Genomic DNA, 16,508 nt, shown 5'->3' on the forward strand with positions numbered 1-16,508 from the left:
CGGCACTTCGGACCCGAATTAACAACTTTTTGAGTGACAGGGCAGGATTTTAGAGGCAGTTGTGGTAAATTTGTCTGGGCTCATTTTACACATTAGGACATTGTTGAAACATGTAGGGGGAGGAAAATATGTAATTTTAACATTTTTAAACTCTGTATAGTCCCTTTAAAATCAAACTGGAGGAAAACATTTGTTTTAGTTTGAGCTGAGGGTTGAATAAAAGATTTGTCTAAGTTTATGAATCAGCTACATGTATTTATTTTTATTTTGAAAAAATCAGATCGCGTGATCAATATGAGAAACTAAATCGTTCAGCCCTGGTCTCGGGTTTGAGTCCTGTACCAGCTTCCTGTGTTCTGTAGAGAACAATATTCTCCAAGGGGACAAGGGGAACAGGACGTTCACCTGGACCTTAAGCCAAGCTGCTTCTCATTTCAAAATACTTCACTCCCACTTTTTTTTGCAGAATATCAGGAAACAAAAGTGTTCAAATGAAAGTGAAGTGAGGAGAAAATGATGTAAAAACAAACCTACAATTAAAAATATAAAACGGGTGTTCATGTCTTCACGCTAATGTCCTTTGAACTCTTCATCTCAAACCTACTGTGACTTCCCCACCTCTTCACTGTGACGCCAGGCCTGGTCTAAATTCCAAATGTCATGCCACACAGAGGGGTGATTTATTTGCCGGTGCAGTATTTAATGGAACAGAAAAGTTGGGTAATGTGTTCTGACTGGTGAATTTGATGGCCCATTAAAAGTTATGATGTTTAAAGTTGATGTGACTGTGGCCAAGCGTGGGAGTTGATGTTGACGGGCAGTAAATAATCTTCAGAGGGACACGGTGGAAAAGTGTGGACATCTCTCTCTCTCTGACAGTCTGAGAATTGGCACATGCAGGATATTTCTTTATGGACTTTTCAAGGCCTGTCATTCAGTTCTGGAAGGAAGCAGGCGTTCATAATGGTAAACATTTCAAGTTAAAGTCCAGCATTCAAGCAGGACAACTTCCTTCTTGTTCCTAATATCTTTTGTCTTAGGCGGTGCCTGGTGCATGAATGTCTTGGCCAAAATAATTGCAAGAATTACAGAAATGTCGTATTGAGCGAGACCTACATAAAGTAAGAAACAACATATTCAACTCTTCTTTTGCTGTAAGTTCGAAGTATAGAACGAAAACCAGCTGCTCTTTTCCTCGCCACAATCGAGAGTGCTTCATCGCTGGCATTGTACGGCAGCCCTTTATAAACGTCAAGGCTTAGGTTGTGTCATTATTATTTCAAAAGAAACAATACAGTAGAGCCACGAGATGCTACTTGCTACTGTAGCATCAGAGATCAATCACTTGACTTTGCTGCCTGGTAAAGATTGGCAAACGTTGTTATGCTGATGATACACAGCTATATCTGTCCACAAAACCCGGTTCCACCTGCCCCACCACATTAACCAACTGTTTACATCTGCCCATGCACTGTGATTTTATTTGTGGTTTTACATTTTGTATTGTTGTGTTCTTAATTGTAAGGTGTCCTTGGGTGACATGAAAGGTGCCATAAAATACAATAAATATCATCATCTCAGCATTTAAGCTGGTTCGTTCACCAGGCGCCAACCAGGTCCCTCAGGTTTGGCTCAGGTCTTCAGCCACGGACTCTTCGAAGTACGCGGGCAGTCCCCAACAGCACCGTCTTTTGTATTTCTCTGCCACTGATGATTCTGCAAGGGAGTTTATCCAGGTGCTCTTGGAGCCGTTTCTTGGCAGTTCCTACAGCTCCAAATACTACTGGCATGATTCCAGTTTTGGTGTTCCACATTTCCATCTCCAGATCTCGATACTTTGTGATTTTCTCCACTTCTTTCTTTGAGATGTTTGTGTCATCTGGTATAGCCACATCAATCAAAGAGCACATTTTGTTGTTCTTGTCATGGAGCACAATGTCTGGCCGATTTGCCGTGATAGTACGGTCTGTAGGGATGGTCATGTCCCACATCAGCACACAGCCCTCAGTTTTGTGTTCGTACCACTTCTCACTTGTCCCCTACCCATTCTTTGGCATAGTGCCCAATGGCGGTCGGTTCCAACCTCCAGATACTCTTTTGGAGCCAACATTTTGCTGACAGACGCTATATGACTGATGGTCTCTACACCCTCTCCACACTGCTGACCTGCATGCCCATCACGTTCTTCTGGTGGTATCGTGTATTTAGAGCTTGGTCCTGTGTAGCTATAATTAGGCTCTCAGTTTCGCTTTTGAGTCCTGCACTCCACAGCCAAGAGTATGTGAGTTATTTATCCACATAACGCTCTTCAGCATGTTATTATTATTAATAACTGAGAAAGATGAAGCACGTTTAATTCACAATGTTATGTTACTCATGCTAAGTTTGCCTGTCTAGTTTTGCAAATGATGCAGGCGGTTGTCCCCTCCTGGAGCCGCCACCTTAACGTGGTGGAGGGGTTTGAGCACCCACATGATCCTGGGAGCTCTGTTGTCGGGGGCTTCGTGTCCCTGATAGGGTCTCCCATGGCACACAGGTCCTAGGTGACGGGTCAGACAAAGAGCGGTTCAGAAGCCCCTTATGAGAAACCAACAGGCCCGGTTAATCGTGAGGCTGTCCTCCCGTGGACCCACCACCTGCAGGAGGAGCCATAAGGGGCTGGTGCAATGTGATTTGGGCTGCTCCAACAGCTGCCCCCACGACCCGGCAACGGACAAGTGGAAGAAGATGGATGGATGGATGCAGGCGGTTGTCTCTCAGATGGGTGTACTTGCAAGTTGGTAGCATTAGCTTTCGGCGCAGATTCATTTCTTTGACATGTTCTGCATGTGGGAGTTTCATCTTTTGCTGTCAACCCACAAAAATCCCACACCTCAGACTTTTTTCGTCTGTGAGTAAAGTCTTGAGTGTGGAGTTATTCACCACCTCGTTCACTGTCCTCCTGCCACGACAGCAGCAGAGGGCTCGCTGATTGGGGGAGTGGGGGCCCCCTTGTGGTCTAACGCCACATCTTACAATTGAGGTACTTAAAGCAGAGGGATCAGCAGTAGTGTCTGGTGTACTTAGCGATCATCTTCTAGCACGGTTTTCAAGAAAATGTGGCGACCGATTAATTGCATTTTTATGATTGTGTATCGTCCCATCCCTAGCCTAACCTCTCCGTCTGGTGGTGTGTGAAGCAGGGACACAGGAGACTTTTACTCATAGACACTACATTCTCATTTTGAAGTTTACGAGTTTCCAGAAGCTAGTTTTACTACACCCATTGAACACACCATAAAATTCCATAAGTCGCATGCTGAGTTCATAGAGATTTTAAATTGAGCCGCGAAAGGCTTCATTCATCCTCGTGGCAATAAATGTTTTCCTCTCAGTCAGCAATAACGAACCAGAGTCAGTCAACAGCCTCCTCCTACAGCTTTGTGCTATTATAAGAAGCAATACTTTTCCGCAGTAACTTGGAGCCTCGCAAAACAAGTCCTCCGAAATCATTCATCATTGCGTTTTGATACCTTTTTTTTCATATACAGTATATTTCTCATTTTCAAACCGAAAAAGGGAGCTAGCTGAGTTTAAATTGTAGTTATCGTCCAAACTTCGAGGGCAGTGTGCAGGTGGAGTGGTAATGCATGGAGGCCTGCAGTTTCATAGGATGACAAGCCATGATCCAATGTGTTGTGATGATGTAAAACAAAGTATTCTCCTTGTTGATGTAAGCAAACAGGCCTGCAAAGATGAACTCATGACCAGACAATGTAGCACCAATCTTTTAACAGGCTTGGGTCATGTTTTCCTGCTCTCTAAGTAGATAAATCTCCAATGAATTGTTGCTTTTGACCCACTACAGATTGGTTTTAGTGAACACCCACGTATTGTTGATGAACTTCTGACACCAACAATACGTTCTGGTTAACAACTACTAACCTGCACCATGGGTTTGTTTTTAATATTAATGTTACTTATCATCGTTCCTAACACGCTGCAGACACTCTTTCTTAGAGATTAGTACCATTAAACAATACTAGTATGGTATTGGGGAGAAAAAAGCAGTTTAGGTATTACTGTCCATCCATACATCCATCCATCCATCCATCCATCCATCCATTTTCTTCCACTTTTCCGTTTCTGGGTCGTGATCTCTTTGCACCAGCCCCTCATGGCTCCTCCTGCAGGTGGTGGGTCCACAGAAGGACAGCCTCAGGATTTAAACCGGGCCTCTTGTTCTCTCATAAGGGGCTTCTGAACCGCTCTTTGTCTGACCCGTCACCAAAGACCTGTTTGCCATAGGAGACCCTACCAGGGTAACGAAGCCCCCGACAACAGAGCTCCAGGATCATTCGTGTGCTCAAACCCCTCCACCGCGTTACGGTGGCGGTTCCAGGAGGGGTAGGTCCTACTGGCATCAAAAAAATAAAAGTATCAAAAGCAGGTGCCAAGCTTTGATGCCTGTTGGTCCAGGAGCAGTGTTAAAGGAAGTTACTTGCTTGCTCAAATAAATTATACAAATGTAATAGTTTCTTTTGTGGAATAAATGACATTGTTCGGTTTTCAGGTTCTAGATGACACATTTTTTTGTACAGGGATCGAAAAAAGTGTTGTTCAGGTATCGGGGGTGAAAAATGTAACGCTACCCAGCTCTACTCTTTATTAGTTTATAAGACAATATACAGTAATGCCAGGGGACAGAAAGGATATCAATCCATAATGAGTATAAAAACATCTCCTCTAATGGAAACTGTGGTCTGAATGGCCACCATTAGCAAAATGCTAACGTTGTATTAAGATAATGTCTTCCCTGCAGAAATCTAAAACTTCTGGTTCCACTGGGTCCACAGTCACATCTCCTGAAAGGCATAATGTGAACTAAATGCTGATTCATGAACAACGTATTGCCAAACCGTGTTCCCAAAACTGTTCACATTCCACACAGTGTAGCTGTCTGGTCACTGTCTGGTGTCTGAAATGTATTGTCCTGTTTTCGACAAGCGACGCAGCAGATGAGATGCAGGAAGTGAGAGGCCAACCTTCATCCGAGCGTTACCCGAAGCCATGGATCCGAGCTCTGTGATCCTCCTTTTGTTGACTCAGTCCAGCGCATTCTCTAACCTGGTGCGTCTGTGTTTTCCAGAACAAGAGCCTGAAGAACAAACTCCTCTCGGGGAACAAACTCTGCGACGCCTACGCTGAGGAGGTGAGCTCCAGGGTAGGCCCTTTGTTCCAATGTTCAAATGTTCTATACACTGTCTGAAATGTCTTGTGTCCAGCTTCACTTTCACCTTAACCTAAAACATTTTCAGTAGGGTCATCCTTCAGTTTGGTAGGTCTTACCAAACTGAGCATACGATTGGGAGATGGGTCGTTGGCAGGTTGCTAGGATGGGTGACTACCTATGTTCCCTGAGTGCGATTTTTTTTTTTTTCGTAGGTAAGTTGGACATCAACCAATCACAAGTCATGAGAGTGAAATGTCATTTATACAGTATCAGGTTCAGCCTGGACGATTCTAGTTTTGAGCCCATTCCACATAGATTTCTTCAAGACTTTTTTTTATTTATCACAGGTTTTTTACCAGTCCAATGGCCAAAGTAGCCATTTTACTTTGCTATAATCACAAAGAATAACCCCATTTAAAAAAGCCTCATAAACCTCACGAGTAGAGGTCGACCAATATGGGCTTTTCTAAGGTCGATGCCGATTTTGGAGGACTTTATTTGGGCAATGCCAATATGCACTGCCAATATCTTTGGCTCATTTTTAAAAATGTCTGTAATCCAGTGTATCCTGCTTGTAAACTGTGCAACGTGTCAGTGTTGAACTGTGACAGCAGGGGCGCTTTATTAGGGGAATAGGGCTGATTTAATCAGGGAATTCAAATTTAGTGGATACTTCAGTGTAGGAGTGTGAAAATATATCGATTTTCCGATATATCGTGATATTTTCCTGGACGATATGATTGATTTCTTTTTCGATATCGATACTTTTGATAACACCATGCATATTAATGAGCAACATCATGCATGTTAATGAGGCAGCAGTGCTCCACTATTTTCACAGTCAATAGAGGCCAATAATGATCAAGAATTCAGTCAGGACAGCAGGGGGCAGCACGACAGTTTTAAGCACCAAACACTCACACATACATTTTACTTTTAATGATCATCTTATTTATAATTATAAAAAAAAAGAGTTTATTATTCCTTTTGAAATAGGACGGTGGTTTATTTAAATGTAAATGTCACTGACAGATCTATAGACCCATCTTCAGTGTGTAAGTCGGGGACAAGTTATTTACAGAAAACTAGGTACAAAGCACATGGCAAGAAATGTATATGTGTGCGTAGTATGTTAAAATGAAGGCTTTTTTTTATCATGATGTAACGTTATTATTGCACAATTGCGTATTGTGAGATAATTGTTATCGTAAGCCATGTATCGCTTATCGTATCGTATCGTAAGGGTGCCCAGAGGTTCCCACCTCTACTTCAGAGGGAGCTTCTTTAAAAGACAAATTTAGCAGCAAAAGTCTGCTCAATAGAATATATAAAATATGGTCAGAGAATCAGAGGTGTACAAACTTGTGACTTGTGGGATGAGCTCTGTCCAATGCAAAAAAACTTTAAGTCTCTATCTCTTTTCAGGAGATATATCGGACCTCTACTCATGAGTCTATCACATCAATGCTGATAGGGTTATATCACTGACAGAAAGGATTCTTATATTAGATGAGAAAAGTGTGAGAGTTTGTGCATAGTCAGTCACTGGGACCAGGAGACGGGAGACTCTACAAACACAGTCACCACAATCAAGCCCCAAACAGTCTGTGACTACTTTAGATGGTGTTGTTCTCACCAATAAAACAAACCTGATCACACCAAACAAGACATTATCAGGTTTGTGTGGAAAGGCTTTTAGACGTTCACAAATAGCAAAGAAAGTCAGGAGTCTCGTTGAAATTCTGAAAAGCGGAAAGCTGATTTGCAAGCGATTACCTGCGGCCATATGCTGTGGGACCGGGACTCAAGAACAATGTACTGGACCATGTTGATTCAGTCATTTACAGTGAAATAGTGTCATCTCCCCCAATCATCTGTGCAAATGGTGCGAGAGACTGGACCACCGACAAAGAGATGAGATTATCCGTTTAATCCAATGACCCGTGAAAGAGATGAGTGAGGTGAATGTGTCGGCTGCATGATTGAACCTTCCCCGCCTCACGCCTCCAGCTCGCTGTACTGAGGAGTACTTCCACAAAAAGGGCTGAAAGACCAGTCTATATCATTAACACTTACGAACTGTAGCAAAGTTGACTGAAACTCGTGTTTTGTTGGTTGTAGCAAACCTTCCAATTGAAATGCCGCAATCATGATGCAATATGTTTTGAGGCAGGCAATTTGTAAAGAGAGTTTATTTCTATAGCACATTTCAAAATAACTATTGAGCAAAGGGAAAACAACACACACACTCAAGATAAACTGACTAATATACATTAAACATTAAACTGCTAATAACAATATAAAAAGTAGGGGGTGAAATGCTTCTGTTTGTTTCTTGCAGTCCAAGAAAAAAGGTATTTTTAGCAGAGTTTTAAAATGCTCCACTGTCTGCAGGTCTAATGTGCTGTGGAAGGCCTTTCCAAAGTTTAGCCGCAGCTACAGAAAGCCTGTCTCCACAGAACCTCTGGCCCTCAAGATGATTTTGAGAAACCTTATTACACAAATCAGAGAGTACTTTTAACACTATTAGGGTTAAATGGGAGAAACAAAGGTAGAAATACTGTCAATACACCCAGTTAGGTCATACATTATGTTCAACACTGGCATTTGAAAGAAGTGCACTGGAATAAGAATAATCGTTTCAAGGAAGAAATTACATGAATCTACTTGAATTAAGAGATTAAATCTAAGGTTTGAGCAGATTTGGTCTGGTTTTAGACGAGATAAAACCTCTAGTAGTAGTTATTCTCTTAATTCAGATAATTTTGTGTAATTTCACGTTAAAATCAATGATTTGTCTGATTTCAAGTGGGTTTTATTCTTGTTCCTTTGATGCTAGCGTTTGTATCTTGGATTAGTTCAAACCAACTCAAATACAACATGGAAGAACTTTAATTCAAGCAATTTTAAGTCATTTATCTCATTTAAGATGGTCATGTTTCCAGTGTTGTGCTTTACTTTGGGCTAATAATCAGCGGCTTTGGCCCTCGGTCTGTTTACAATAAAGAAATGGAAAAAACTTGCCTGCCCCTGCATTAGGACATTGCTGGAACATGTAGAGGAGGAAAATACTTAATTTTAACATTTTTAACTCTGTGTAGTCCCTTTAAAGACAAGTAAAAGAAATTTAAACTAAATTCTAAAAGTCACAGGGAGCCTGTGGTAAGCCACCAGAACTAGGGTAAGGCCAAAAACAGTACATACCTTTATAACCTTGAGATTGGACTACTGTAATTCACTTAAACATGGCCTGGACCAATCGCAACAAGCTAGTTTCTGGTCATCTGTTAACTCCTCCCATCTGCGTTGGAACGTATCTGACATCCACTCAGTTCAGTTCATGAAAGCTGTAGGTACGGACACGGAGCTCACTGATTTGCTGCCAGGTACGTTCAACGCAGATGAGAGAAGTTGACGGACGACCAGAAACAAGGCTTAACATGCTCCCACTTTTTGGTACCTGTCCACAGGCGAGCTGCAGCGCTCTGCACCAGGCCCATATTAAAGTGAATCACAGGAGTCCAATCTCGAGGCTAATGGTGCATTCATGTGGACTAGGGAGCTCGTTTTCCTGAGATGTGACGTCATTATCCCCAGTTGGTTTGTGGTCATGTGTTTTTATATGGGAAAGTGGGGATTTTGATGTCACTTTCATCACTGATTAGCGCTGAGCTGAGCTAATCATTTAAATGTGTTAGCGTCTCTAAAGCTAAACGTTGGTTTTAGTTTTTAAAAACATCACGTAAATTAACTTTTTGCTAACATTGATGTCAGTCATTTCACTCGCAATTTTGTTACTACGAGGATGACAACAGCTAACACAAGAGTCAAAAAAGTAGCAGTGAATAAACGCTCACATCAGACAATAAAAGAACAAACCAGCTGATTTCCACAGTCAGGTGCGGAAGTCGGGAAGCTCGTTTTGACCCGAGTTCCCCAGTCGTTTTCCCGGTTGAGCGAGCGTTCATGTGCATTCCCCAACTGGGGAAGTCGTTCGCCCAAGTTCCCAAACACACCATATACATTTGTTAAGTGTAACGTCACGACTTCCGCTTCCGGGTCCTAGCATGCCGGCTAATATGCGAGAAAAAAAACATAAAAAACTCTTTAATACCACAATAAATATTTCAGAAACTCAGCGGAGAGTAACCTGAACCTACTTATTTCTCAGACTCATTAGCCAAAAATGCCGCACCTACTGCTAAAAAAGTATTATTTACTAAAGTTGGTACTTCCGGGGTTAGCGTAGCTGCTCCGCCGTTAGCATTTATCTCCGCTAAACCGGAAGTGCCGATTTTAGTAAATAATACCTTTTTAGCAGTAGGTGCGGCATTTTTGGCTAATGAGTCTGAGAAATAAGTACTGTATGTTCAGTCAATCCCCGTTGAGTTTCAGAAATATTGATTGTTGTATTAAAGGAATAGGCCACCGTTTTTACATACTGTGATATGTTCTTACCTCACTTTAGACGTGTTAATATATCCCCGTCTGGTCTTTGTCCGTGCGCTCTGTCAGTCAAACGCAGCACATACGCAGCCTCTCCCACATGTCACATAGCTCCAAAAAAGCTCACGATAGAAGCTACCAAGCTCTTCCACGTGTTCCCTATTTAAATAAAGTTACGTGAAGTGTTTTCATGCGAAGTATATTTACACAGAAATGTAACGTGTCGATTTTATAAGCAAATAAAAAGGGGGACTATATTGTGAGGCGTAATGATACGAGGAGTAAAACGTCCGCGCAGTAACTCCTAAAGGTTATTGACGGAAGTGAGCGGGGGAAGTCTTTAGGAGTTACTGCGCGGACGTTTTGCTCCTCGTATCATTACGCCTCACAATATAGTCCCCCTTTTTATTTGCTTATAAAATCGACATGCTACATTTCTGTGTAAATATACTTCGCATGAAAACACTTCACGTAACTTTATTTAAATAGGGAACACGTGGAAGAGCTTGGTAGCTTCTATCGTGAGCTTTTTTGGAGCTATGTGACATGTGGGAGAGGCTGCGTATGTGCTCCGTTTGCCTGACAGAGCACACGGACAAAGACCAGACGGGGATATATTAACACGTCTAAAGTGAGGTAAGAGCATATCACAGTATATAAAAACGGTGGCCTATTCCTTTAAAGAGTTTTTTGTAGTTTCTCGCATATAGGACTCCGGAAGTAGAGCTGTGAAGTCACTACTTAACAGATGTACAGGCAGTATAAAGGCATGTACTGTTGTTGTTTTTTTCAAACTATGCTTGGAGGCAGGCAATTTGTAAAGAGATTTGAGATGTTGCTGGAACAAAAACATGGCTTTGAGATCTGATTCGACGTAAAGCCCGAAACGGGAGCTGGAACTAGAGTCGGACATTTCATAAATCGCACATATGGCGCAGAGGACGTGTTCTCTATAAATGAGGCCACTGGGTAAAAAAAACATTTCAATTCTCATCCAAGAGGCTTCTTCAGCTGTGGGTTTCCATTGGTCTGCATGAGCTCCTCCTGATCTTGGACAGTTTCAGCTTGCAGCTTCGTTCAGTGGGTCACATTGGCCAATAGTGAAGATATGCAACGTGCGTCTACAGAAGATACTGAATGTTAATAGAAATCCACAGTCGCTGTAGGTAAAAGTCTACCTTGCACACAGCAGATTAGCCTCAATGACACCAGTGCGACTTAAACGACCACTGAGCACATTTAGATTGAGTTTTTATAAAGCGAGTCTGAACTGAACGACCTTGTGTAATTCGTTCTTCCCAGGCTTTTGAATGCAGTAAACTGGCACGAGCGTCGCTGTACATTTTAGTAATGAATGATCCTGAACAACCCACTCTAATCTCTGTTAATTGAACATCTGTTATTTCTAAAAGGCCACTTTGCATTTTTGAGCGGGCTGTGTGCGTTTGCAGAGCTCTTTGTCTGAGGCACTTGAAAACCGGGCCATGAGCTGTTTCACGAGAGCAAAACTTAAATAACTTGAGCGAGAGGCGATTCTTCAATGGATAAACCTTGGAGCTTGGTTTTACAGACATCCCACCGGGCTCAGTGGAGGGAGAAAAAATTGTTCCCAAGAATTTCTCCCCCCAGAGCCTCGATCTGTAACCCGAAATCAGGGAAATAGCTAATCCAGCAGGTAGGCGCCTGGGGATCCATCTCCAGATGTCGAGCCAAGTAATGAGGAGAAAAAGCATAGGGTGCTTTTTACCTGTGGCTTGTTTGGCATGTGACCGCGCCATGCAGAGGGAAAATCCACTGTAAATCTGCTCCAAAAGTGTATTTCCACTGGGCGCTTTGTCCTGTCAACCAAAACAAACTGCTTTGGCTCACAGGGCACCTACGACTTTCACAAAGGTCAGATTTGGTGGAGATTACATTTCACATAAAACTTTTTCTCCTTTCGAAAGTCCGCAGGTTGCCCCCCAATAAACAACTTTTACAGCCGCCGCACTGATAGGCCAGAAACACTGTCACACAGCCAAGAATCATGGTGTGGCACGATGGGCATGGTCAGTAATGTTTTTGCAGATATGCACCATTTAGCGTGGCATATCAACAGGCGGCCATTTTGGGCTTGGCCAGTGCTTATTACAGGCTACCCCAGCTGCTTTTGGAGTCAAATACACAGGACATTTTACATCATCAGTGACATCAGCTGGAGGCAGGAAGTGACCAAGAGAAGAGATTAAACTAAAACTTGCGATTATAAGTGTAAAACTACAACTAAAAAATGTGGTCCTGTTGTGGCTTAAGGTGCAAGAACAAGAGGAATGACATTTGAGACGATAAAATAAGGTTTATCTGATATTATCAACAACAGTTAGACTTTTTTTTTTTTCGTTACTATGACAACAGCTACAATGGAAATGGATTGGAATCTAGCATCCTGTGAAGTATGAATGAGCCTTAACAATTACAGGGTCTATAAAGAGTCTTTTAGTGATTGTTTACTATTGTGGTGTCTAAAAGTATTTGAAAAAGATAGAATAACCAGCAGTCATGACATTTTTCCTGTGACTGAAGGGCCTATCTCACTGGTCTGTAGGCTAGTTGGAGACTAGTTGGTCACAGAAATGTCGCCGAGACGTCCCCTGGTGATGAAGCGTGTCTCCAGGTAGTCTTGATGCAAGCGCACAGGTTTGATTTCAACGGAGACTGCATGGAAACTTGGAAAAGTCTCCATTGGGTCACTGAGTGGTCTCCAAGGGGTCAACGCGGTCTCAAGCAGTTGTGCTGCGCACACTATTTGTTGTCCTCAACCTCTGAGACGTTTCTGTGACGTCCCTGCAAAGTCTTAGAGACTCCCTGACAACCTGCAGACTCTAGTCTCCTACAAGTCTCCAGGACGGTGAGATAGGCCCTTTATAGGCGTCTATTAAGAGTCTTTTGGTGTTTTATTACTATTGTGGTGTCTAAAAGTATTTGAAAAAGATAGAATAACCACCAGTCATGACATTATTCCTGTAACTTAAGGGCTGATTGGCCTGTAGGCTAGTTGGAGACTAGTTGGAGAGTTGAGACTTGCCAGAAATGTCGCCGAGACGTCCCCTGGAGATAAAGCGAGTCCCCAGGTCTCGATGTAAACGCACAGGTTCGATTTCAACGGAGACTGCATGGAAACTTCTCCATTGGGTCACTGAGTGGTCTCCAAGGGGTCTACGTGGTCTCAAGCAGTTGTGTTCCGAACATTATTTGTTGTCCTCAACCTCTGAGACATTTCTGTGACGTCCCTGCAATGTCTTAGAGACTCCATTTGACTCTTTGAGATCCCCTTTATATCTGACAGGTCTCAGAGACATTGCACAACAAACAGTGTTCGCAACACAACTCCTTGAGACCGCGTAGACCTCTTGGAGACCATGCTGAGACTCCACTGAAATCGAACCTGTTGGTTTTCACCGAGACTACCTGCAGACTCTAGTCTCCAACAAGTCTCCAGGCCGGTGAGATAGGCCCTTTATAGGCACGACATCAAAGGGTCTATAAAGAGTCTTTTAGTGTTTTATTACTATTGTGGTGTCTAAAAGTATTTGAAAAAGATAGAATAACCACCAGTCATGACATTATTCCTGTAACTGAAGTGCCTGTCTCCCTGGCCTGTAGGCTAGTTGGAGACTAGTTGGAGAGTTGAGACTCGCCGTTCACAGAAATGTTGCTGAGACGTCCCCTGGAGATAAAGCGAGTCTCCAGGCCTCGATGTAAACGCACAGGTTCGATTTCAACGTAGACTGCATGGAAACTTGGAAAAGTCTCCATTGGGTCACTGAGTGGTCTCCAAGAGGTCAACGCGGTCTCAAGCAGTTGTGTTGCGAACACTATTTGTTGACCTCTGTGACGTTTCTATGACGTCACTGCAAAGTCTTAGAGACTCCTTTTGAGATCCCCTTGATATCTGACAGGTCTCAGACATTGCACAACAAACAGTGTTCGCAACACAAGACCGCGTTGACTTCTTGGAGACCATGCTGAGACTCCGCTGAAATCGAACCTGTTGGTTTTCACCGAGACTACCTGCAGACTCTAGTCTCCAACAAGTCTCCAGGCCGGTGAGATAGGCCCTTTTATAGGCGCGACAACGTCTCTGCAACTCTCCCCATTGAGATAGGCCCTAAACCATTTTCAGCACTTGAGGATGAAACAAAAACACCTCTCCAGTATATTTTTGACATTATAAGACATAATTAAACTTGACGAATATTGGACCTTCAGGCACTACAACAAAAACACTTATCTTATTTACTCCAGTCATGTTTCTTTCTGGTGTTGAAGTCAGGCTGCGCTCATGCAAAGCTGATCGTCAGCGACATTGTCTTCTCCCGGCCCTGTCACATGACCTGCTCCCTGGGCGCCGCAGTCAAAGTGCATTCCTGTGTTTGGGCTCCGGGGCAGAGCGGGGGAGGCAAATCAGAGCATCCGAAAAGAGGAATCAAAAATCCACGCACAAATGTTTTATTTGTGTCTGCTTTCATAATGCAGACCTACAAGCCACAACATTGGCTTTGGAAACAACAGGATTTTCACATTTAGGATTTGCTTCTCGTCGAAACACAAATCAGACTTCGACGCTCAAAACGTATGATAGAAGTAACTGTGAAGTTTTTCTGCAGGGTATAAAAAACCATAAGGCCAAATGTAAAGCCTTAAAGGGATATTTCAGGATTTTTGACATAGGGCCTCATTTCCTAGTTATCCAGAGTGTTGCTGATTTCTGGAGATAATTTTTTTGGTAATTCTTGCAGTTCTTATATTTGAAGAGTTTCGTGGCGCTAGGCTAATGCAAGGCTAGTGCATGTTTATGGTATCAGCTAGCCTGCATTAAAAAAAACTGACCCGCTCCACAGTGCACCTGAGGCAAATCACTTATAACACCAGACTGACCATATAAATGTTTGTGTCCGTAGAATAATTTTGGGAATATAACTGACCTTAAACAAATTATTATAAATAATAATAAATAATACATTATTATTATAATTATTGTAATAACGCTGGACTGTATCAATGATATCATGTATTCACTATACTCAGATCTGCTCAAATAAACAACTCATGATGACAGTACAATGCAAAGAAAATACGCTTTGTGTCCATCTGCATAATAAATAACAGTAATGAAAGCCCAGTCTTACCTTTAGAAGACCGACTGTTTTAGCTGAACTCTTACAGATGGGTGTCTCTGAAGCTCTGTTACAGAGGTGATTCTTACAGGCTAACGTCTGTGCTTTCCAAAGTGTCTAGCAAACACTTCCATGTTCTGGAGCTTGTGCTGTCACAAGTCTGTTTCAATCCATATTTACCCCTTTGTTTTGTTTTTATCGCATCACTCTCGTGTTGCATTGTCCTTTTCGCCAGTAACTTCAAAACATTGTGAGTGTTTCCATTAGCTTTGCAGTGTTGCCGAGTTGATGAAGTTATTGCAAACTAAGTGATCACAATAGTCTCACATCGTGCACTCCTAAACCTGCTTGTGAATGAACCACATGACCCTTGAACAGGGTTAAGATCCTCTTTTTTTTTTTTTTTTTTTTTGGCGATATAGAAAGTAGACAGTAATGACAGTAATGTTCATGATAGAAAATCCTTTATAGACCTGTGTTGGATTTAGAGCACACGGCACAAATGAAGTCTCCACAGACCTAAACTGACAAAGACGAGCTTCTCTTAGTTTGAAGTGGTCGTTAATAAATCATGGCTAAGGAGTTCGGAGAGCGTTCTAATGAGCAGACCTCTGTCCTCAGGGGAGACACTGGAACAAAGTTTAACCCATGAGCGATGGGAGCGACGCACCAGGAGGACTTAAAATATGCAGCTCACCGAGACAAAGCCAGGGCAACCTCGAAGAAAACCCGTGGAATATCGACTTTTTTCAGCTTTTTAACTGTAGTGTAACTTCGTGCTCTCCAAAAACGTACCTGGAGAACTAGTTTGCCTCATTAGTACGGTTTGGAGTGTTTCGCTGCTCAGTAATAAGTGCCTTCACTCGACCCGTTCTGATATATTTGACTGGAAAAAAAATATTTGGATAAGTGAAAAGGACCCAAAATAAGAACATTTGATATTTACTGGAATCATTTTAACATTCCAAGTAAGAAAAACTCCCCTGCAAAAACCTGCCTGCTCAAATAAAGGACAAATAATACAAACAACAAAATTATGTTGTTTATTTGGTGTTACTTGCTGTCCCCCAAATCAGGGGTCTAGGGTTAGGGTTAGAAACAGCAAATGTGATGTAAGTTGTGTTTCACTCACACATATCTTACACATTCTTATAGAAACTAGAAGGTCTTGGCTTTCAAATGACGTATCACACTGAAATGTAGGCTGTAAGATCTCCTGTCAATATGCTTTGGGATTTGGACATAAATAATGACTAACCCTAACCCTAAAATGGCAGGTAACAGGTTAGTGAACACACATGGGTCTCATGCATGTAAACAAGCCACGCCGGATTGTAGCCTTGGGTTATTTTGCATCCGTAGTCCCACAGTCGCACTCTCAAACACACTCTCATTCATACTGGCCTATTGTGCATGTTTTTAGCATAGGTAATTTCCTGTCCTGCCAATAGAGGGCGCTCTGAGCAACATGCAAGCTTAAAAGTTATCACAATTGGATTCAAGATTTTGCAGATGAATAAATAAATGCAGGTTGTCCCTAGTTTGACATTTTATCTGTTGTTAACCTCTTACCCCCCACCTTAACCGAGTGCATTCTCTCCAGTTTAGCTTTACCCAAATCCAAAAGCTTCTTGACTAAAGCTTACAGCCTATAGGCCAGAGTAAGGCCTCATTTGAAATGTACAAATTTGATC

At 42.3% G+C, this 16,508-nt stretch overlaps 1 protein-coding gene across 2 annotated transcripts in view; it reads left to right on the forward strand.

Moving 5' to 3' along the window:
* luzp2 (leucine zipper protein 2) overlaps window positions 1-16,508 on the forward strand; it is a 203,086-nt gene that overhangs the window by 160,867 nt on the left and 25,711 nt on the right. Inside the window, exon 6 of one of the 2 annotated variants that reach the window (XM_079554744.1) lies at window positions 5,129-5,203. In XM_079554744.1, the coding sequence (XP_079410870.1) occupies window positions 5,129-5,203 (75 nt within the window). The remainder of the gene's footprint in view (window positions 1-5,128; window positions 5,204-16,508) is intronic. The other variant, XM_079554745.1, reaches the window with a different exon arrangement.

The sequence above is a fragment of the Gobius niger genome, assembly GCF_951799975.1.
Source record: "Gobius niger genome assembly, chromosome: 4".
Lineage (NCBI taxonomy): Eukaryota > Metazoa > Chordata > Actinopteri > Gobiiformes > Gobiidae > Gobius > Gobius niger.